We start from the raw sequence: 24,162 nt of genomic DNA, 5'->3' as shown, positions 1-24,162 counted from the left end.
AAGTATTTCAAGTTTTTTTTTTTTATTGTGAACAGGAATATAATTCATAATATAAGATTCTCTCTATAGTACGACATTAAAATCCACTGAGGTCCATAAAGTATATAGCATACAAAATGAATTCATCTTAGATTATTCACAGAATGAAATTGCCTTCTTGTAGTGGTAGAGCTGGGAATGTCTCAACGGACAGTTTCCTTAGAAAATGAATCAGAAAGAGCATTTTGTCCATCTTCCTCCAGCTTCCATCTTGACATCTCGTGCGCAGCCTCAGACCCAAAAGCAAAGAAGACTTGTAGAGTACTTCACTTTGAACGGAACAGGCTCGCGTCTGTTGATTGAAAAAAAAAAACGAAAAAAAAAATAAGAGTTTCACTTTTCAGTTGGAAATTAGTTGTGGATCCATCGCGCCCGCAAGACTCCCGTCGTCACCAAGAGCAGCAAAATAAAAGTAAAAACTGCCTACGTTTATATTTAAAAAACAAAAACAAGAGTGCAGTGATGAGAGACTGTAGTTTTTTTAAGTACTCCCGCGGCGTGTCCATATTCCACTCAGCGAAACAAACAACATTCTTCATGAGAGGATGGAGATGGATGCAGCCGGAAGTATCGCGAGATCTTCCTGCTGAGCCATTGAGCGCTCGTCTAACCCTCAAATTGCATGTTTGTCGCGTTTCATCTCACCTTGACATCATTTGAGACCGTGAAAGAGAAACACGAACGTTGGCGGTGGGTGCTCGTGGTCGTTGAGACGCCACCGCAGCACTGAGGACCCCTTGTCGGCGTCCGGCCACTGCGCATGCGCGACTGCAGCTCCAATCAGGGTCACACCATGAGCGCGAGGGCTGCTCTTTCGCTTCCCACAAGATAGATTTATGTTTAGAGGGTTTTATTTGTGTGGGTGGCATGTTTATTCTGTTTTAAAAATCATATTTTACTGACAGTCAAATAGGTTTGTTATACTGGTCACACTGTCCATATAATACTGACTAATAATGTAGCATGAACCTTTTTTAAATCAATTTTCAACGCTTGTCAAATAAAATTCATTCGTTAAGAGACAATATATTTGTATTTAATCTTTCAGAATGTCTATATAGGTATAGTAACACTTCGAATTTTTCCGTCTTGTTTTTAAATAACACTGGGATATATATATACAAATTAATAAATGGACTCCACGAAACCTTGTTAAATAATCTCAAAAACATGCCTATAGTTTCGATTTAATGGCCAAATGTTGAGTCCTGCGGGGACAAATTTGGAAATGAATTCAAAGCAACATTTGAAGGGACAACGTGCACGCAGCGTGTTTATGGCCTCCCCCCCATTCAAGATTAGCCCGCACGGTTTGAAGTGTGTTCCTTGGATTTGGAATGCAGATGCTTTGTTGGCGAGGAGGAGGAATCAGCGAGGAGTCTGAAAGCGACGAGTTTTTGATTAATGAGCTTTGAAATGGCTCTCCAGGAGCAATAAAGAATGAACTGCTCTCTCTCTAGCTCTCTCGCTCTCTCTCACTCTCTCTCGTGCACGCGTGCATATGCATTAAAACACGCACACGCATGCACTTTCCCTTTCCTGCTCGTCAATACATTGGATATGTTTTAAGATCCTGCCGATCCATAAGGACGGAGCTCATTCTCTTCTTAGTCATAATCATACGGTCAGTGTCGTAAAAAACAATAAAGCGTCAATAATCTCCGGGGCCTTTAATATTTCGCTGAAATGCATTTTATACGTTAGATGTCTAATTTATCGATTGGCTTCTCCTTGTTTGCAAAGTCCAGTGGCGCACAATGGGCCTCCTGGAAGCCAGCAACAAACTAAACGAGACATGGACATTATATTCAGATTCACAATGAAAAGACACGCTGCCTCGTGGAAATAAAACAGTCAAGTTTGAGCACTTTATTTACAAAATGTCCAACACAATAAAATAGAACATTTCAATATCATCGGGGTCTGGTAATTTGATGAGTAACAACGGGAGACAATGGGTAGAAAAACCAAAATGACATGCTGGTGTGTACAATATTTGATACTTCGATAGTCTACGATTTGTTTAAGATTCCACACAAGATTAACCATGGACACGTCGTGGTGCTTATACACTATAAAATGCCCCATTTGGCCCCGATATACAATTACTTTTTTTTTTTTCAATAACCCTGTTTTGCCATCAAGTGCACTGATCTGTCCAATCTTACAAAAAGAAAAAAACACGTATAAATACTCGCTTATAAAACGATAAATAATGTGCAATCATTAAATAATAAATAGACGAGGGCCCAAAAACGATTATTCAATAATCATGAGAATAAATAAATAAGATGACGAGGATGAGATCCTGACAAAAAAGACAAAAAAAAAACGGGACTAAAAGTCCTTCTCACTACTGATGAGTTTCTACGTTCATCTTCTACAAGCCTTACTTCAAGTCAAATATTCAGTCCAAAATGCGCATTGCACTTTATATATTTATATATTTCGGACAAAAAAAAACAAGAACTCTCCGACATCCCCACGTGTTCAATAACGCGAGAGGATTATTTAAAAAAGAAAACACACAATAATAGTCATATCAATACTGTGATGATAATAATGCACATGACTCGCTCGGAGTTATTGGAATAGTGAGGTAATAAAAAAGAGCGCGACGTAATATTGGCACACACACACACTCACACAGATCCACACTTCTATTACAAGTGCGTGAGTTTGGGCGCTTCCTGAATCCTTCCCTGAGTGGCTTGGTGCGAGGTGAGGTCCGTGTAGGTGGGGTGGGGGTCGCAGGGTCCGTGGTGGTGGTTCCCCGGGATCTGGGCGGCGCAGCTGTAGTCCACGCTGGTGGACGACGGGTGGGGAAGGTGGCCCAGGTTGAACACGGGCCCCGACGCCGGCATGGAATCCACAAAGTTCCCTCCCACGTACACGGGGCTGCCCTGCAGGTTGGCGCCGGCGAAGGTGGCGCCGCTCTGCATGCTGTGATGCTCGTACTCGGCGTTCTGGTAGCGCTTCTGCTGGGGCATGCAGCCGCCCAGCGGGGCCGTGTAGGCGGCCAAGCCGTACATGTTCTGTTGGGGCTTGGCGAAGGGCGGAGGCGACGGCGCGTCGTAGGCCAGCGAGCTGCCCAGCTGGCCCGTGTAGCCCATGTGATTGGCGCCGGTGAGCGGCGGGCTTCTGTCCGGGGAGTGCCCCAGGGGCGAGTGCGCGATCCCTTTGGACTTTTGGTCCTTTTTGTACTTCATCCTCCTGTTCTGGAACCAGATCTTGATCTGGCGTTCGGTCAGGTTCAGCAGATTGGCCATCTCCACTCTGCGTGGGCGGCAGAGGTAGCGGTTGAAGTGGAACTCCTTCTCCAGTTCCACCAGCTGCGCGCTGGTGTACGCGGTTCGGACCCGCTTGGACGCCGGCCCGGTCGGGCTCTTTTCGTCGCTTACCTCGCCTGCGAAAAAAAAAAATAACACTTGGATGTAATTTTTTTTTGTTACAGTGTCCTGATTGTGAAACTATAAAAATGTATAATCACGTCATCTTCTTTTGCATCCACCCTAAAATAAAGGTACTTTAGAGGTTCTATATTGTAGTGCAGGTGCATATAGATTCTTTAGGGGTTCATACTGATTCCGTTAAAGCACCATCGAGGGTGGGCGAGATGGTGCAACTAATCAATTATCATATTAATCATCAACTATTGAGCAAATACTTGCTTTTACTTTAGAAAACATTGAGCAACATTTTGCCTATTTTGTGGCATAAAACGGACAAAACCAGTTACTGAATTGCAATCAATGTATATTTGTGCATTTTCTGCACCGTAAATTTGAAACAATATCCTGATTTGTAATAAAGGGATGGAAGTGAATCTTTCTGATTCGTTGATTAATAAAAAAAGACAAATTAATGACTGGAATTATAGTTTAAGATGATGCAGTTTAATATTGATCGTATATTGAATCAATGGAAATTGTTATTTTCTACAGAGAACCACATTAGGGTGCTATAACCCTTAATGTGTGTGTGTTTGTGCCTGTGTGTGTTTATAGACAACAAATCGTCAGATTATGAAATCACAAGCCAAGGAAAATATATTAACTCTAGTTATTTTCATTCAGAAAAAAATAATATGGTAACAACAATTTTTTTCAGGATTTTAAAATTATTACAAGTGGAGTCAACATTTAGCACAAATTTATGGCAACAAAAAAAAAACGTGAATTTATTTTATGGGCCACATAACCGATCTGCAGAGGGCCTTACCTGGCCCCTGGGCCTTGCGTTTGACACCACTCGACATTTGCACAACATGCACAAGCATCTCCATCATACCTGCTGCGGGGCAGTTGTTATTTGTCTTCTGTTTGGCGTTCTGCCGCGTCTCCTTCATCCACGGGAAGATCTGCTTGGTCAGGGCGGGTGATGCGTTGCTGCTCCCGGGCGGAGGCTTCTTCTTCTGGCTCGCGGTGCCGGTCGATCCCGGCGAGGGTGGCAGCGGGGCTGCGGCCTGCTGCTGCTGCTGCTGCTGCTGCTGCTGCTGCTCCCGCTCCCCGACACTCGACGCTTGACTGCTGCTGTTGCTGTTGGTGTTATTGTTGCTTTGGCTGCTGCCGCCGCCGCTGCTGCTGCTTTGGCGCATGCAGTCCCCATTTAAGTCACTCTCTTTGAGGGTCAGCGGCCTGACGGCGGGGGTCTGGATGGGGCACACGGAGCCCTGGTAGTCCGCGTCGATGTTGGCCGCAGGGTAGGGCTGGTGCGCGTAGTTGTACGAGTCAGCCTTGGGGTAAGAGTAGCCCCCGAAGAGCCCAGAGTTGTCGTAGTATGTCGCTTTCTGCATTTTTGTTGGCTCACTCAAACACAATCAAGCAGGAAGCGTCTCTCCAATGGCATCAGTGGCGGTGCTTGTGTAATTTTTTTTCACGTGATTGGCCTCCCCCACCTTGGCTCCAGTCTGTCACCTATACACCCCAAAATATGAAGCATATTTATACACATATAAATGACATATATTTACGGTTCAAAAACTACTTTCCAGTCTCTCCGTGTGATTATTTCAGTGATGCACATTGCAGCGCCAGTTGGTCTTTTTTTTTTTTTTTTGCTGCACAAAACAGTTAAAATTTAACTTGGGCTCAAAGAGGCTCTCTGTAGGGCTTTGGTGTGAAGCTGATTCAGCATTTGACACAGCAACACACAATGGCCTTTTCACTAATCACAAGCTCTGACAAAGCGCGTCGTGCATTGTTCAAGATGGGGAGACGCTCACACGCACATGCTCCAAAATAAGATGTGGTATGACTGTTAATATTAATAAATGGAGTGTGTGTCTGCTGTGTGTGTGTGTGAGGGGGGGGGGGTTATATATCGTCGGGGTGGGCGTGGTTGGCACAATTGTATATAGCATATGATAATTTTTATTGTCTCGACGCACCTTGCATAATCAAACATAATAATAAAGTTGAAACAGGCCAGACGTTTACATTTTAGCGTGGAATGTGCTGTTGTTTAAAATCTTAGTTCTGATTATTTGCACGAATAATCAAATTATCACAAACGCGGGAAACAATATTAAATATATTTTTTCCTTTTGTTTTGGCCTCGTTTTCTCCTACATATTTTCTTGGCTTGCACATATTTCCCTGCCAAAATAAAATAAAATACACCATCTGTATATATTCCGTTGTACTAAAATGGCCAAATATTTGGAAGAATTAATTTTAAACATGCAGACCAACCAGGTCGTAATCGACGTCCTAAAGTCGCCTCGTAAATATCAAAAGCAGACTGTAGCGTATGTTGGTGGTAGTAGTCGTCGTGCTGCATAACAATTGCACCTGTCACTGTGGACGGCCGCGGCAAAATTTATGAGCGCAAATGTGCGCGTCGTACACGCAAAGGACAACACACACACACTCTCACACACACACATGGTACTCGACTACAAGTGCAAAACAACGAAGCGTGGGTGGAAGGCAAGGGAAAGAATTTCATATGGTGCCGAGTTGCTCTTATAAAAGCGGGTCGGTTGCTGGCAGTGAGGCACAATTTTAGTCGGATGCTCTCAGTCGAGAGGATTTGCGCCCCAAAAAATAATAAGAATGCATTTTTAAAAAATGGGACTACTAGGAAAGGTTATTTGACGTTCATGTTTTTTTTATTCGATTGTATATTTTGTGTGTTGCAGCTGTTCGGATTTTAAAAGGTGAATAATGACATTTCCATGCCTCGTGACTGTTTAGGTCATTGAAGGTTCACTTTATGTTGGGGAAAAACAACAACAAAAGGCTTTGTTTGTTGTGTGTGTGTTACTCACCAAATTCTGCGCAAATGTGTGTGACGTCCTTTAAACATTCATCACCGTTCCCAGCTCCACCTGCAAAACACAAATACACTTTATCACTACACCACTATTCATATTGTGAAATAATAAACATTTATATATATTTTTAAAATCCCCATTAAACCTAAAACAAAACAAAAAGCAACGTGTCACATAACGCCTTAAGACTCGTAAAAGTACCGCGTGTGCACTTTAAACACAAAGAAGAAATTTAGCAGCCATAAGCTGTTTTTGCTTGACCTTTTGGGTCATGCGGCTTTTAAGTTGACGTTTAATGAACAACGAGGAGCCGTTTTTGAAAGCTTAAAGCCGAACCCCGAATTGCCGCAAATCGCCAACTCGACTTCACACGCGCGCACGGGCGTCGAGAAATTCCACCGTATTATGGGAATGGATGGCTAAAATACGGCTCGGGTGTGGAATTATTTGTCATAGATGGTCGATATAGGGCCGCTCGAGTGCTTCGGCCCACTGGGCGACGAGCAGTCGACATGCTCGCCTATTCAAGGCGCAGTGTTCCTCGCCTACGCGCTGCCACGGTAAGTTTGCTCCACACAATGGACCCGACTCCGTGTAGACACTTATTATCTCAACGATAGAGTCGCGAATTATTTGCAGGGAAACTGGAGAAAAAAATAGAATAAATGAAATTTAATCCCGAGTTTATGTTAAAAAATAGGATATCCGCTCTTAATCTGAAATGTAGAGCCACTTTTTGTGTAAATTGTAGCCATAAAAACTAAATTATGCTTAAAAATGCGCTTGAGATTTAATATTCTTAATTTAGAAATAATAATAATAAAATTGCAATTTGGATTTTTTTAATTAAAGGCTATAGTGGCATAAAATGTGAAAACGATGTGAAAATCTAAGCGATTTTCCTTTGTCGACGAATCCCAACACAGGACTTGAGGTTTTTTAACAAAGCCGCGCAGCTCAAACCACATAAATCACGCCGAACGCCATCGTGACGATAAGACAACAAATTAATGTGATTTACGATCCGGGAGTCAAAAAGAAGAAAAGTGCCTTCTACTTTTTCCTTCGCGCAGGCTCGCGTGGAAATGAGCTGAAAAGTGCACCGGGTTCCGTCTCCATCATATTTGTCTTTTTTTCCCCCTTCCAAAAATTCAGAAGCTTCCTTTTTAGAGGTTCTGCATCCACTGCATCCGCGAGCGCTTTAACGAGCGTCCTCCGCCTCCGCGTGGAATAAATCACGCGTGCATCAAATTAACCTGCTTAAAGGTTGCTTTGCGCCATGCAGCTGCTTACCTGCGCGTCAATTCATCATTTACAGTAAAAAAAAAAAAAAAAGAAAGGGGAAAAAACGATGGCTAGCTCGCTCTCCGACTTCCTTGTCGAATAAATCCTTCAGCCCGCCTTTTGTGTGCACACAATGCTGTCCTAAACCTGATCTTGCTCTTTTGCAGACATTTCCATACACCGGTGGAGACAGTATTCCCGAAAGAGTGCGAGGACTCAGCTACCAATAAAAAGCCAACATAGGGTATCCTTATTTCTGCACAGCAAGGAGAGTAGAAGAGAGAGGGGGGGGGGGGATTCTCTGGCAATCAATCAGCAAGTGAAATAGCAGGAATTCAAGTGTAAGGCCCCGTGTCGATTTGGGAGCTAAACAGTAGAATATTTGGTTTGAGGAGGAGGGGGGAGCTTTATGATGACAAATAAAGGCAGTGCCCTGCAAGATGCGAGCATATTTGTCCACGTGATTTGTTCTTCCTCCACCTCACCGTTCCATTTGGACCAAAAAAAGGGGCTGCGTTCAGATTCGCTCCATTCACAGAATTTGCACGTTTCCCACTGTACACATTTTTTTGCCACCCTACTGATTTTACATATGAGGCATGTGGAAAGGTAAGGCCATTGTTCTCTGCACTGACAGGGAGACAACAAGCGTGTCTTTCAAAAACACAACCAGTGAGCGAGCATTTGTGATGAGGACGCTTTGGAAGGCTTTTGTGCTTGCTGTGAAGAAAAAAGATTTAGCATATGTTCACAGGGTCATAAAAGTGAAAGATTTACAGTTTTCGCGCACCCCCTCTCACTCTCTCCCCGAACCCCCCGCCTCCTCTTTCTCCCTCCCTCACACCCTTTCAGGAATTACTAGCAATGATTTACAACCATGCACAAGTGTCAAAGTTCCATTTTTTTTGCACATTTCCAAATAGTACTTGAATTTGTGACTAATAAAATATTTGGCCATCCACACTGAGCATGCACAACAACCAAAAATCCCAAAATAAGTGACCAGGCAAGATGCAGTAAATAATCGGACCTACCCGAGCATCCATCGGTTCGGATGTGTCGCTCCTGACGCTGCTGTGCTGCTTAGAAGGTATTATTGCCCCCCACCCCCCTCTCCTACGGAAGATCTTTTCAGTTTTTCAAGTCGAGATAGAATCCTCGCGATTAATGACGACGCCGAGCTTCGAGGGGGGCAACGGAGAGCTGCATTAATTATCGGGCCGGTCACGTGATCGGCGACAAGAGTGTGGCGGGCGGGAGACTGTTGGAGAGGGGGGGGTGGACGCAAGCTTCCAGCGAGATGCTGTCGGTGTGGATTTTTCTTCGAATGCCCCCCCCAAAAAGACGACGCGCTGTTGTTGTCAAGAGGCAAGAAAGGCGGAGGGAGAGGAGAGGAGAGGAGAGGAGAGGAGAGTCAAATATGGCCGGATGGGGAGAAGCAGCAGCGGGGTAGCAGCCTTGGCGCATGCGGCTGTCATTGGAAGTGGCACGGCGCCTATGGCTGCCATTTATTGGTGCTCGCACATGTAGGTCAGCGCCGATGCTCACCCCAACATGTGTAGTCCAATCACACACTTTTCCTCTACAATCATATGCGAATACTAATGGGAGGGGGTCGTTTTGCATCCATCCGATGCGTTCAAGGACAACACTTTGATTTGATTTGAAGTCAAATACAGGAGAGCGTGGATTGTGTGTGTGGGGGTGTGTGGGTGTGTGTGTGTGTGGGCGGGGGGGGGGGGATTCCACATGTCTTGTTCGAGGCCTTTCCTGTGATGTTGATATGAGCTCCAACATGGTGTGAGATTTTTCCCCGTCGATGCTATTTGAAATTGAAATCTGATGCATTTCAAGACGATATGTTAAAAGAAACGTTTGCACAAAAGCACAGACAGCAGTGCAATTGATATTTCAGCTTTTTCTCAGGCATTTTATTTTTTATTTTTTTATTTTTCTTTTACTGTAAATCTGTCTTTTTGCACTGTACGCCGAATAAAAGTGACGTCATTCAGTTTAAAATGTGTTTTTACATACGTTTAATTGAAAATGGTGGTTTACACAGTTAAAAAAAAGTAAAATTAAAATATCCACTCAATTCAGGGCAACAAACTTTGATACATTTTTAAGTTGAGCCATGTGCTAATGTGGCTTTCCGGCATTACCAAGAAACTCAGCAAGTTGTTTTGTTGTGTTCACTAACATTGTTGCCATTAATGTAAATAATTTTGATTTTCAAGTTGTTTCACCTTAAATCACCGTTTTTAGCCTATAAACATGCAAGCTGTTTTTGTTGGCACTGTGACTGATTTTGGCAAAGCAAGCTTCACTCCAGTCAAGCCAAATCAAATTTACTTTAATTGCTATTTAACTTCAAGCTAAAGATTTCCGTGTCATGCATGAGGCAATTTTGATCTTTGCTGCCACTTTTTACAAATGTGTTTTTTTATGCTCATTACTTTACAACACTGCGTTTGTATTTTGGAATGAAGCAAAAAAAAGAAGACAGGAGAGAAATTAGGAAGAAAGGTTCGAGTTCAAGCATGAGAGAGAAAATTGCTCCATATTGTGTCAAATTGCGGAAATTACGTTTTGTGTATTCGTTTTTTGTGGAATATCTTCGTCAACGTTAGTGAAAATGCTTGAAAAGAGAGTCGCCAAAAGGCAAACATTTGGCCGATGTTTTCCAATAGCGCCCGCATGTTGCACCTCAGGCGTCAAAATATACAAAATCTAACCCAAAAAATCCTAAATACTGTTGTTTTTAAGCGCGTTTTTTTAAACTTCCCGTCGTTCTTTTTTTGTATTTTTTTTTTTTTTTTTTTTACAAATTTTGCTTGGCAGAAATAAGACACTTTTCTTTCTGCGATCATTTAAATGCATAATCAGTAGAAATCTTTATTTGTTTCCAATATACTTCTGACATCCCGATGCACAAATACAAGGTAGAAAGCATGTACAAAAATAAAACCAGTAAAAGACATTGCATATTGACAATGACGCCTCTATCGGAACATCAGATGCTGCGTCTTTTTTTTCTTCTTTTTTTCTGGGGGGGTAGAAAGAACTCCGTTGTAGAAATCACGCACCGACTTGCTTTGAATGCTCCACGGAGTTGTTTGTGAGGGCGAAAAAGGGAGAAAATGCAGCTCGTCCGGCCGGGTCAGGGGTGTCGGGGTCATCCCTCGCGGCTTGAGCGTGTCCCCTGGATGAACCTGCCAACGACCTTCGTCTCAAATACCTCCCCGGCAAGACCTCCACGAGCTGGGAAAGCTTCTGGGCCTTCTCTTGTCTTCAGACAATGACGGGTTTAAAACAAAACTGGAAAAAAAAAATCCGTCTTTTTTTTTTTTTTTTTTACCTGGCATGACACCACCCACCCCTTTGTGTAACTAAAGACAAAATACATTCTCACGTTAAACTAAGACGACATAAAGCCATGCACAAATGTGTAATTTTTAAAAGATTGCAGAAGGAATAGCATTCATTTAATCGTGTGTGTGTGCGCGATTCGAAAATGTACACTCGTTTTTTTTAAAACAAATAAATAAAATTCAACATTCTCCTAAACATTCGTAGTATTTCAAACCAACTCGATGCCATGCGGGGAGATTTTTTTTTAGAAATTGGCATGGCAGAGTGGAAAAAATATTAACAAAGAAGCATAATAATGGCTATTCGTATGCAAGGAATGTCCTTTTAAAAAAAGCTTTTATAGTACAAAATAAGTTAAAACAAACAAGCAACGAAGAAGAGCGAAATATATCAAATGAGAATTGTTTTCCTGCTTGCGATTTTCCTTCAAGTAAATTGTGCGTTGTTGAGAGGAGCTTTTTTTTCGTGTTTGTAATCTTGAACGAATGGCCTCCCTGTGCTAAAAAAAGCTACTTAAGACTTGAAGCCAGCGTGAATCCACGAGAGATGCCACTTTTAAATCCACATAGGCCCTTCAAACAAAAAAATAAAAATATTTTCTTGAATTTGTGGCGCCACGGAGTGTGTCGAACCCCTTCGGTAAAAATACTGATTGATTTATTTTGTTCACGTCTCAGGCCAACACTGATTTTTCTTGTTAAATAAGAATAAAAGAGTAAAAAAAAAACGTTTTCAGTCCATGCAGAAAAAGTCAGATGCAAGTGAATTTGTTCTGGTTTATAAGGACGTGATGTCAGTGCTGTCCTTGTGGAGGCTTTGCAGGTGGCCGTGGGTCGGCGGCACCGACCTGCCTTTGGTGTTGGGCAGTTTGTGGTCCTTCTTCCACTTCATCCTCCTGTTCTGGAACCAAATTTTGATCTGCCTCTCGGATAAACAAAGTGTGTGTGCGATCTCGATCCGGCGCCTTCTGGTCAAGTAGCGGTTAAAGTGGAACTCCTTTTCCAGTTCCAGAACTTGCTGGCGCGTGTAAGCCGTCCTCGAGCGTTTGGGTTCGGAACCTGTGTAATCCGGATTCACTGCAAGGAATATTTGAGAAAAAAAATTGGTTTATTATTTTAGGAAGTAAAAAAAAGTGGAATCAATTTGGGGTTTTTTTTCGCACAAAAAAAACCGCAATAGCATGCACCCCTAGAGCGTTTTAGGCTCTACCTGTTTCGCGGCCTGTTTCCCCCCAGCTATCAAATTTACGACTCGTGTAATTGGCAAGGCCTTTCAAACGCTCCCATAAACATCACACCGCTTGCTTTCCAAAGAAAAAGGCGATCTTACCCGTAGTGACGTGCACTTTTTTCATCCAGGGGTAAACGACCGCGGGTTGCTTAGCTTGGACCCCGTTCGGACTCTTGGCGTCCTGCTGGCCACACGTCCTGGCTCCGGCCACATGGACCGACTCGCCCGGTTCCGTCTGCGCGCCGTACGGACTCGGCTGTCCAGCTCTTTCTTGGACGTGACCCCGCGGTTGAAGCGGAGACTCCTGCACTGGGTTGCAACCGAACGCTTGCTCCGTGTAGTTGGCGCGTGGGTAGATGGCCGGGTGCTGAAAGTCAGCGTCCTGCGAGGGGTTGAAGTAGTCCGAGCCCTGCTCAGGTATGTAGTTATTCTGCGAATATTCTTCGCAGGGAGGAAATTTGGGATCCACATACTTGGAGTTGACCAAATACGAACTCATGGCCATTAATTTGTGAAGGTAGAAAATACTAATTTTTCTCCAGTTGTCTTTTTTCCTGCCTCCATAAAGCCCTCCTACTTTGGTGTCAACTGAATAAAGTTAGCGGACCATGTGACTGTGCGGGCCAATGGAGGTGACGCTGCTGCTCGCACGGGTAAACAGACAAGGAAAGAGCAATTTCATCCTCTCCAAATATGCCCCTAATTAGACTCCTGGAGGAAAAATAAACCTTCAAACATCTGCTTGCGTGCACGTCTGGAAATTAAAGGTCCACCCCCGGGGAGAACAAAACCACTTTCTACCTCGAATTATACTTAAAAAAAAAAAGACTACAAACACACACACACAAAAAGAAGTAAAGCCTCCACCGCCGAGCTCTTACGCGCTTGTGGTGTTGAAAAGCGACAAAGGAGAAAGCCCCCTGGTATACAAGTAGAGGGAGGACAATTGATGGCGACTGTCTTTGTCAAGGGGTGTGTGTGTGTGTGTGTGGGGGGGGGGGGTCATCCAAAAGTTACACCAATCTCATCCCTTCATCTGCTGCCACGTCTCGCAAACAATTGGCCGCCTCTGGGAATCATTCATTAGGCGCACAAACAAGAGGAGGGGAGACATGTGCTCACGATATAAAAAAAAATAAAATAAGTTCACTGTAAAAAACAATAAAAAAAAACTTGTATTTTGGGGGCTGTGACATTAGGAACAACTTTAAAAGTTAAATGATTGAAATTTATGGCAAATGATGTTAATTAGCATAACAAAGCTAGCAAGTTGTTTGCTCCAAAACATTTTGATTGCTTGTTTTTAGTCAGATCTTTAAGTTTGAGGACAATACAAGGAAAATGAAGTTCTGATGGAGTTGCAGGAAACCCAATTGTCACATTAGAAAAACTTGAAATCAGAATTTATTGACATTAAAGGCAACAGTGTTAGCACAATCAAAGCGAGCTCCAAAACAACTTGACTCATATCTTTAAGTTTGGCCGACAACCGTTCCGGAAATTATTTTTGGGCGAAATGCGGGACAGCCAACTGTCACAAAAGCAAAACTTAAAACATTGAGCTTCATCACCCAACTTAAAATGTTCTCCACTTTGCAGCCTTGACATTCTGAGTCCACCCCAACTTTTGGTTTTCATTCCTCCATGCCCACCAGGATGGCATCCACGCGGAAGTCAACACATCGAAGTCTTTTCATCGACCATATACTCCCCTAGAATCGAATCTGTGACTGAACTTGCATCACACAAATTCGGTTCTACAGGGTATATATAGACGACGGCAGGCCTTGCAGACCACCAACACAAAACGAACAAAGTTGAGCTTACAAGAGACAAGTCATGCAAACCTTCATGTGGAAACTTTTTTCCCCCCAAAGACTTCCTTCCGAGGATGTGTACGTGTGTGTGTGTGTGTGTGTGTGTGTGAGTGTGTGTTTTCCTGCAATTTCCGCCATTTGCCTGTTGATAATGACCCAGTTATTCTGGCCTCTCTTTGGCATTCCTCTCAATTAGAACTGTCAAGCGAGAAAATATGCTTGCTCTATTCTCCCTGCAGTTGGAGTATCATCTTAAAAAATAGAAACACCAACAGCTGAATGTACTGCATATCCTCTTTTTGATTAACAATTGCAACATTTTGGTCCCCTTTTAAAAGATTTATAGTTTCTTTCAGGTTTGACTTCATACAACACAAATATTCACTGTAACTTCAAAGTTAGCTTTAGAGTTTTGTTTTAAGCTTTATTTAATTTTTTCAGTGCAGAGGTCCTCCACGTTGTGCCCAAAAAAAATCAATCCAAATCTGAATCCATGCAATAATGATTTCAACTCACTAGCATTGAAGTTTTACTTCATTTTTTATGCAGTAACCTATCAGATAGTGCCACATTTTCCTCCAGGATAGACATGGGAAATAAATTTAATGTTCTATTGAAACAACAACGAGCAAACAATATTTTTTGGATTTAATCCTAATATTTAAATAAAAATGAGAGAACAAAAAATTTGGAGCCAGAAAAAGAACCCCAATGTTTCTATAGAACCTCTGAAGCACCTTTTATTTTTCAGTGTAAACAAATTCTCTCTATAACCCAAATCCTGCTTATCTCTACACAGCCCAGAGTTTAACCCCCACCCAGCCCAAAAAAAAAAAAATAATTTTTTTCAGGCCCTCTGACAGCTCAAAGGAGGCACAAGTTGACCAATTCCCTTTTTAGCCATTAACTATCAGCTCAGTGGCAGCTACTTACACAGCTCTGCACACAAGCTTTCACTCTTGCTGATTAATTATTGCGTATATCAAATAGCTTTCACCGTTTCTACTTCGATTTGCTCGACATGTTGCTTCAATGCTCGAAAATATCCATTTGAAGTGAACACGCATGTTGCTCCTTAAATTATTTGCAACAAAAAACATATACATTTTAAATATATATATACAACCTCCCCAAATATTAGTTTAAAAATTCGTACCAAATTCGTTCAAGTAGAAAGACAAGAAAGGAAGAAGATGCAACAGTATTTGCACACGTGTGTCAGTGAGACAGGCTGACCTGTCTTTCACCTTCCGCAGGCCAGCCAGCACTTGAGACGGGTCAAAGCCGAAATGCAGCACAAAAGAATCATACAGTCAGCGTTTTTTTCCCAGCGAAACACTCAAAGCAAGTGTCGTGGCCTCTTTTCACTCTGCACTAATTCAGGGACTGCTGCGTTCAAAGAGCTCCAAATAACATCGGAGAGAAGGAAGAATATTTGACGCCACGTTGTTAAATGTCATAACGAAGTTATTGTGTTAAATTCGAAATAAAGCAGTGTGTATAAACTTTTTTTTATAGTAGTTATTAAATAACATTTCCTTCAGTTACTTTATATTATAAACAACGAGGATGTGCATCAGGCCTTCAGGCCACATGTGACAATTTTTTATGTTATTCATTTTTTTTATCTCATAATGTGATTATTCTCGTTAGAACGCAGAACATTCATGCACCAGAAGAGGAATGGGCCAAAGATAAGCAGATAAACAGCGCCGGGAATGCAACCCAAGTCGTGAATAGGGACGCTTCACTAACATATTCAAAGCCACGTGATGGATTTATATCACAGTTGAAATAGTGATGTTAAAAAATAAAATCACGATAAGAAAGTCTTGTAGGACGTCATCTAGCGAACCCCTCCCAAAGCCACCCCCCAACTCCAGCCGCCCCCATTTTCCACGCAGGAAACGGCGTTATGTATGTGTGTGTGCGTGACATCACACGCCATGCAGCAAATGATAAAACGCCGTCTTACCGCCGTGCCAGCGACACACACACACCAGCACCACCCAACCGGCGCGTCCTCCACTTCCGTGGCCGACAAGCAGCACCACGCTGCCGTCCGGCCGAGCGCGCTCCTCTCCGGCCCATCTGGAGCCGCTCGCCGATGCACAATGCGAATTATATTTTGTCTTGTCAAGCCACGGGCCATAAAGCAAACTTTAATGGCGTCACGTGTTTCCCGGCAGCCACTCAAGAGAGAGCGCGGGCCCATAAATTACCCTCCAAAGTTGCACTTCCTCAGTAATGGCTGTGAGGCTGCTGACCATGCCAGGAAGAAAGGAAGGAAGGACGGACGGAGGGAAGGAAGGAAGGAGGGCGGGAGGAAGCAGAGAGGTCACAATTGTCGTGACACAACACGTGCACTGAAATGGACAACTTTCATTTAAGCATTTTTTTACTATTAGTAGAAGTTGTTATTGTTGTAGGATCCGAAAATTCATCACGCAATAGATATTTGATTTAGTACTATTGTAATAACCATTGTTTGTATTATTTATTGTAAAATTTCATTTTTACTTTTACTTATTACTGATTTTTTAAAATGTATTTTATTTTTTAAATTTTACTATAATAATAATAATAATAATAATAAAAATAATAATAATGTATTTATATTTTTTCTTTTTATATCGTAATAAAGTAATATAATTATGATGATGAGTGGTAGTAGGATGCAAATATGCATCACTTAATTTCAGCAAACCAGAAAATAATAGTAGGCTAATAATATCCATTAATGTTAATTATTATTTTCAATTTATATTCATTCATATTTTATTTATTAGTGGCAATAGCAATTCTAATTACTATTAGTATTCCTAGGATGAGTACAAGTGGTAGTAGTATTAGTAGTGAGGATCGTGATCCAAATATGTTTTGGAAGAACATTTAGAATCAGAATCATAATCAGAATCAGAAATCCCTTTATTGTCATTGTACTCAAGTGTGCAACGAGATTAGAGAGCTCCCCTCTCCAGTGCAATACAACAAAAATTCAGATAAATATATAAATTAGATAAACTTTTCTGCCTGTCACTATACGTCGCTGGCATGGATAGATGCTCGCATATTGCTTGTTTGTGTTCATCAATTAGTATTTTGGACCATTTAAGTGAAATTGGAACAATGGGACATCACACAGTGGTTGGGGATGTCATGTTAGTTCCGCCCCCAAATCGTGACGTCATTCAAACATGCAGTGAATCCTCCTCCTCTTGTGAGGAATGTCATGATGTCGATAATGCAGATGTTTTCTGCACCTCACCTAACATAAACATCCTCTTTCTGTTCATCCACATTACTGAATAAATAAATCTCAAACAATTTATCTCTAAGCAATTTTAAAACTAAAATCATGCACACCAATGCAACATTTGCAACATCAGTATCTGCCTCAAAACTCCTTTGTGAAAACAAGCAAAAGTAGTCACGTGACAGTTCTTCTCAGCCAACCAGAGCACAGCTCTATTGACATCAAGAGGCTGAGTGTTGGGCAACACCGCCTCCTGCTGGTTGCTTGTGTATTGCACCCCCCCGGCCCTTTTTTCACCTCTCTCTCCCCGTATTCACATGTTTGTACACTGTAATGATGCGAGAAGCATGTTAAAGGAGGCACCTGTTCAAAATGTACGTTAACTTGAAATTAATTTCGTTTAGTTTTACGATAGTGGTATCTTTGATTCTCTTTGCAGTGCCTTGACTTGGGGCGTCGATTTGCTACATATCTGAAACCTTTACGGGCCTTTGTGAGACAAATGCCTATACGTTCGCATTAAACCAAAGGCGTGTAATAGATATAATTAAAAAAAATATTACTTATTACACTGTAAATATTGTGTGACTGTCAAACTATGATACAAAATGTCTGCATTTAATACGAGCAAATTGCAATCTGCAAGGCGTTTGTGTTGCCTATGAACTTAATGAAAGAGCAATAAGAATCTCGAAGCAAAATATAGAAGTGCAGATGACGTGACCGTGTGTGTTTCCAGGCAACTCTACTGCTGCTGTCTGTGTTGTGCTGCCTCCATTTTGCCGCATTGCAGAGAGGCTGTAAATACTTTCGCAGCTGCCTGTCAGGCCACACTGAAATACTGTCTTTGTTCACTCGGCCCCATCTCCAGCAGCTGAAAAGCAGCGCGGATAACGTTCACGTCTTCCCCAAAAAAGGAAAGGAAAAGAAAAGACAAGGCTTGCATTATCAAGCCAGTGGGGCTGTTTGGGTGTCCATTTGACAGAATTAGCAAGAGTATGTTTGCAAAAGTGCTCCGCTTTGTCACGTTTTAACACTCCACACTCACACACATACATATTTTTAAATGATAACATTTGCATTGACAGGACAAATGACTTGCCCTGAATAATAAACATTTCAGACAGAAGCAATCGATTGCTAAACTGTATTTCATGCGCAAACGAAATCGTCCCTCGTTTATTTGAAAACGCAAAATGACGACCAAAAATTCGGATTATGATGAACTCCTGCGCAGTGCAAACGAACTGCCATGCACTTTTCTGCTTGGCATACGCAACAGGAAGCTGTCAGATCTCCCAAACAGACACATGCACAACAACTTACAAATGGATGGCGGGTAGTCCATGTTCAAGCGTCGACGTTGTCTCATTTTCGTTGGGCTCTGTCGGATCTGAAGTTGACCCCGATGAAGCGAGCAGACGACTGGCAATTTTGACATCGTAACGCTTTGGAGAGCATATAGACGCAGAATGAGGTGATGGAGAGAGGAGGGGGACGTGGGATGGGAGTGGGTGGGGGTGGTGAAGGGGAGCTGGGTGGGGGTCCGCCTGCCCTGCCTGCATGGGAAATGAGCAAAAGAGCCATGAAGACGTTTGCTGCCTCGTCCACATGACCAGTGGCATCCAATGACAGGCCATGGAAGCTCATAAAAGCGTCTAGTGCCAAGCTGTAAATTGTCCTCTCACAAAAAAAGGAATTTCCACTGCAGTAACTCTTCCTATTTTTTGGCGCATAAAGGCGAGGGGCCCCCAGGCGAGCTCCTTTTCGCCTCTTTGCTGCCTACAATCTAAAATGTTGCCACTAACCACGTGGAGGTAGATAAAGCCATGCATTTTGAGGTTAAACAAGATTTTTTTTAATAAGGGTATTTACCTTGGCCCGTTATAAACGATTTAATTAATATTATTCTACACAAAAATCAACAAATAAGTCCAGTCCAGAACACAGATATATTTTTGTTTATATCGTGACAGTAAATTAAAAACGACTTAAGCCATTGTGCTATTAGGCTAATAATAAATACATGCAATGTGTCTTTAAATGTATTTTATTAATTCTGCAAAATATTGCAAAAAGTCTGTCAAAATTGTATTTTCCCTCTTCAGGTTTTTGCTTTATAACTCAGCAAAATCCCCCATCTGGAGTTTACATAATTAAAATTATTTTTAATTCATGTCTAAAAGATTATTAATCTTTGCTTTTGTGCATTATTATTCTTGTCTTGTAGGCTATCTATAGCTGCATTTTTTTTTTCGCACTGCGGGCCTGTTTTGTGCGCTCGTGTGTGTGCGCCCGCGCTTTAGTGTGTGTGCGTGTGTGTGGGGGGGTGTGTGGGTGTGTGCGTGTGTTTGTTTGTCCTCTAAAATTAAAAAAAAACATGAGGTCGAAGTAGACGACAAAAATGTTTAAAATAACAGAATAGATAATCATATATCATCTTCATTATATCGTAATTGGATACATTTTGACTTACCCTCGCAATATCTATAAAAATGCTTTTTTTTTTTACGTCATCCATGTCAAGGAAATCCGTCAAAGTTCAGTCGAGGCAACTTGTTTATTTCGTTTGTTGTGTGTTCTCTACTATGCTAAATAACTTGATGTGACGGTGCAGAACTGTTTGTGTGTTTGAGTGTATTGCGAGCGTGTGAGCCTGTGTGTGCATGTGTGTGTGGGGGGGGGGTGTGGGGGTGTACGTGCGTGTGTGTTGTGTGGTATCCAAAAGCCATGTCGGTGGTGAGATGATGGACAAGAAAATTACTTACTATTGCAATAAGAACAAAGTCTGGCAAACTGCGCCTAATTTATAGTCTCAATTGGTTTTCTTTTCACCACTGTGTTGTAGGTTATTAATAGATATAGATAGATCCCTTTTATTTATTATATATATATATATATATATATATATATATATATATATATATATATAGTAGCGATTATGATTAGCGCTGATTGGCTCGTAGAAATCACGTGGTCTGACGGCCTTGTAGCAAAGGGGCATATCCTGATTTAAGACATAATACGGGAACCTCCTTCGTAAGATTATATTTCAAAGAAGGAATAGATCTTTTATTCAGTAAGCATAGAATTCTGCTGTTCTTTTTGTGTTCTACTTGAAGTAAATTTATGGTTATATAACCAGCTTCAATCAGTTCTGCTTGTCTTATGATCCTATCAAAACCAGACCCAAGCCAACAATGAGTCAGCGAAAATTATTAGCTTGTGACAAGCTAAAATATGTTTATATAAAATGTAAAAAATGTGTTTGCCACCTCCGTGTACCTCTTAAACACATTTCACTTTAATAAAAAATAAAATATAATTGTTTGCGCGTCTATTCGGTTTTTTTTTAATGTGAGAGGTGCTGTCTTGTGACGTCACAGAAAGGCGCGCCAACAGATCGTCTACTAGTGTTCCTGGCCCGTAAAAGAAGAATATAGGCCTATAGATGTATTTTATAGAAATAAGATAATATAGCAATTTAATAAAATTATTGTACATCATTGTAATAACATCATACTAACTATTTTTAATCTCACGTATGATAATTAGGCTCCTATTTGCATAATGTAACTACCCAACAGCCATTATATTCACTTTTTTAATTATTCACAAAGTGTGTGATTAATTATTAAAATATATATATATTTTAGAATTACTTGCTTGTATTGTAACCATAAGAGTGAACATTTGTGGGGAACATTTTTCGATTTAGAGGCTGATGCAGTTTTTTTATAGTCTTCCGAGGGCTGGAAAAAAATATATGAACGAAAAAATAGGATCCAATTTATTATTAGACTATATATTTTGAGCTTTTGTGTGTAAAGCGTTTTAGTGCGTTTTCCAACAGTCCCTCTGAGGCTTTATTTTGTTTTGACTCTCGCATGCATGGCTGATCGGATTAAATGCTGTCACGGGTGCAGGGGTCACGTGGTCATCATATTTGTAGTCGCACAGTAGAAGACCAAATCAGAGATGAGCTATGCATTTTCTTATCTGTAATTTAGCACCGTTCAAAAAGTGATACAAAAGGAAAAGTGTGTGAATTAATCGTTGTGATTGATCAAAGTGATTTTAATTAAAGCGACTAATCTCTCCTATCGCCATAATGTAACGTGACCATTCATTATCTTTATACTGCTCCATTAGTTTATATTTCCTGTAACAGCCCAACATTTATCCTCGTGGTAGTCCTCGGTTTTATTGCAACAACTAAACAACTGTTGACCTCTCAACGCACTCATGTGCACACGCACACACACACACACGCACACACACGAACACAAAGCAACTGATTTGAACTTTCTATTTGTATGGAGATAATTTGCATTATATCCATTCTTGTAATATGTAATGGAGTACAAATACTTCATCACTATTTATAAGTAGATTTTTTCAGTTGATTGCTTTATTGTTTATGTTCCTGGCAACATTCACGTATACTCAACTATACAACCCAGGAATAGTATGTAATATTTTACTCTAATACTTTCCCACTGTCTTCGTTACTCGTTACTATAAAATATAATCCGAAAAAAATGTGTTGTGACTAATTACGGTATAGAAGGAGGGCATTGAAATTGGAGAAATGTAATCAAGAAGTCTTGATATGATCACACGGCCTGCGCAAATCTCTATCTGTGTCGCTTTGAGGCCAGTAGATGCCAGTGCATATCTTTAATTGCATCACTGGAAAAAAAATAAATCAAAAATGAACTTAAAAATGCATGTAATCAAAATTCTAGCCACTCACTTTTTTTAAATACTACTTGCAGTACATTTCACATCAGAAAATGAAAGAACGTTCTGCAAATGTCAGATAATTTAGAGCTTTGACTTTAACAAGCGTCAACAAGCTTTAACAAGGCTTTAACTTTGACCAAAATTGTTGTTAAGATTTAAAACATGTGCTGATGCATGACCTAAGTATGTCATTCAGATACTTTTACTCGAGTTATAGTCTACAAAGTGCCTTGAACTTTGGTCAAGGTATTTCTGTGGAGAGATAATATTTGTATCATATTCAAGTACTTTACCATTTTCCACAAGTTCGGTTTAACTTCATTCAAAGTTTTGTGAAAACTGATTTTCTGTGAGGATACCAGTAAATTTACCCAAATATCACATTCTGGTACTTGCATATTTTTCCTCAATTAATTAATTTATATCAAAGTTATTTTCTTTTAAGATGCTTGTAGATTTAATCAAGTATTGCATTCGGTTACTTGTAAGACTTTTTAAAAGTAATATTATGCAAGGTGATTTTTAACTTCTACCAAAGTTAGTTTTTGTTAAGGTGCACAGTAAATTTGGTAGTGCAGCGTACTCTAGAAAACGCTATATTTGGTCCGAGTCAACAGAGTAAAAATATTTAGCGTAAATTTCATCTTAACATTTACTCTGAGAATTTGACACTGAATATTTTACTCCGTAATTTACTCTGTGTATTTTAATTTAAAAGAATCCATTAATGACCTCACTTTTTTATTGGTCTATTATTATTTATTAATTCAGTTGTAACTAATCCCTCCTTTTTAACTTTAGTTTTGAAATTGTATGACTCACTGGACATCTATAGCGCATATGGATTGTTATTACAATTAATATTATTGCTGTTTTAACATCTTTTAATCAATATTGTTGATCGCTCCTTTTCCTGCCGTCGCATTTGGTTGATAGCAAAAGAGCCACAGCGCCCTCCAGCGACGCTTTTTATAATGATAGTGGAAACACAATAAGCACAACTGTCACTTTCAAAAAGTTAATTTTGTGTCTTGATTCAACATCCAGTCTAGCACGAGCCCCCCCCCCCCCCCCGCAAAAAAAGAAACTACACGACGCAGTCCTAGTGAAGTTTAGTTTCCCATCAGTGGGAAGCAGTTGATGAATTAACGTGACCATTAAGTTGTGGGGGTGATTTCCTGTGCAACAATCCATCGGCCAGACACCTCTGTGTCCACATTTTGATTGTCAGCAACACTGCACAAAAGAAAAGAAGGGCCCGGAGAGGGGAAAGGAGCTTTCAAAGGGGCTCGCTGTAATTACTGACTACCAGGACCAATAAAGTCATTTAGGCCAGACGTCTCGCCATCTCTATGGCTTTATTTCTTCCTGCTCTAAAGTCATTCTAAGCCCTCAAGATGGACAACGAGATCACCTCATCATAAACGCCCCCACTGAAAAGTCTCCAATGAAACTGATTTGGGATTAAATGCGAACCACTCCACGAGCCTTTTAATCGGCCTCGTTTGCAGCACCCGTGATATAAATATTCAATCACGATATCGTCAGAGTTTACACAAATGAGCTTATTATTTATGTGCACGTGTATATGCGTATGTATACACACACAGACACACACACGCACGCATACACACAAATTTGTGTGTATAAAGCTCACCTGCAAGCTTTTCTAACGACCCTGATCATTTGACTCTCGTCTTTTGGAGGAGGGAAACATACACAACATGCAGGATAGTGGCCCTCGAGGAACGGAGTTGATGACCCCACCCCTGGATATTTATTTATATATATTTACATATTTTTTTTAAAAAATATATGCAAAAATATATTTCTCAAAAGAAAGTGTAGGCATAAGAGTAGTAAAAATATTTATATTCAACTATAAAACAACGAAAACCAACGTGCACACACCCACACACACACACCCACACTCACACACATGCATGAGTGACCGTGAACTCCAAATAAACGAGCAATTCTAACCAAAATATCAGATGTATTAGTCGTAAGAAATATTTATATACAGATAGACTATAACAAAAATCATCACACACACACACACACACACCCCCCCCATTGACACACACACTATTTGTATGTCGAATGCACGCAGCCTCCAATGTAAATGCGCGTATTCCGCC

The 24,162-nt window shown here is 41.0% G+C and overlaps 2 protein-coding genes across 2 annotated transcripts; both read right to left on the bottom strand.

Annotated features, from left to right (window-relative positions):
* Window positions 1-2,610: 2,610 nt before the first annotated feature.
* hoxd3a (homeobox D3a) lies at window positions 2,611-7,903 on the bottom strand. Its single transcript, XM_088314884.1, has 4 exons — window positions 7,610-7,903; window positions 6,311-6,370; window positions 4,330-4,955; window positions 2,611-3,445 (listed from the first exon to the last, which is right to left on the bottom strand). Exons 3-4 carry the CDS (start codon window positions 4,832-4,834, stop codon window positions 2,703-2,705), a joined length of 1,248 nt encoding a protein of 415 aa, XP_088171010.1. The 5' UTR covers window positions 4,835-4,955; window positions 6,311-6,370; window positions 7,610-7,903; the 3' UTR covers window positions 2,611-2,702.
* Window positions 7,904-10,534: 2,631 nt separating this feature from the next.
* Window positions 10,535-13,867, bottom strand: hoxd4a (homeobox D4a). Its single transcript, XM_088314886.1, has 2 exons — window positions 12,302-13,867; window positions 10,535-12,048 (listed from the first exon to the last, which is right to left on the bottom strand). The coding sequence occupies exons 1-2, from the start codon at window positions 12,705-12,707 to the stop codon at window positions 11,750-11,752; spliced, it is 705 nt and encodes a 234-aa protein (XP_088171012.1). The 5' UTR covers window positions 12,708-13,867; the 3' UTR covers window positions 10,535-11,749.
* Between the last annotated feature and the right edge of the window lie 10,295 nt (window positions 13,868-24,162).

This window comes from Idiotropiscis lumnitzeri, chromosome 14 (assembly GCF_059441095.1).
Source record: "Idiotropiscis lumnitzeri isolate Australia: NSW breed Sydney's pygmy pipehorse chromosome 14, RoL_Ilum_1.0, whole genome shotgun sequence".
Taxonomy (NCBI): Eukaryota; Metazoa; Chordata; class Actinopteri; order Syngnathiformes; family Syngnathidae; genus Idiotropiscis; species Idiotropiscis lumnitzeri.
The sequence above is the reverse complement of the archived record's forward strand: the minus strand, read 5'-3'. Positions and strand labels throughout refer to the sequence as shown.

Coding starts and splice junctions, on each gene's coding strand:
- hoxd3a (XM_088314884.1), bottom strand. CDS start 4,834: ATGCAGAAAGCGACATACTACGACAACTCTGGGCTCTTCGGGGGCTAC. Junction 3,446..4,329: donor TAACAACTGCCCCGCAGCAG/GTATGATGGAGA, acceptor TTTTTTTCGCAG/GCGAGGTAAGCGACGAAAAG.
- hoxd4a (XM_088314886.1), bottom strand. CDS start 12,707: ATGGCCATGAGTTCGTATTTGGTCAACTCCAAGTATGTGGATCCCAAA. Junction 12,049..12,301: donor AAAAGTGCACGTCACTACGG/GTAAGATCGCCT, acceptor TATTCCTTGCAG/TGAATCCGGATTACACAGGT.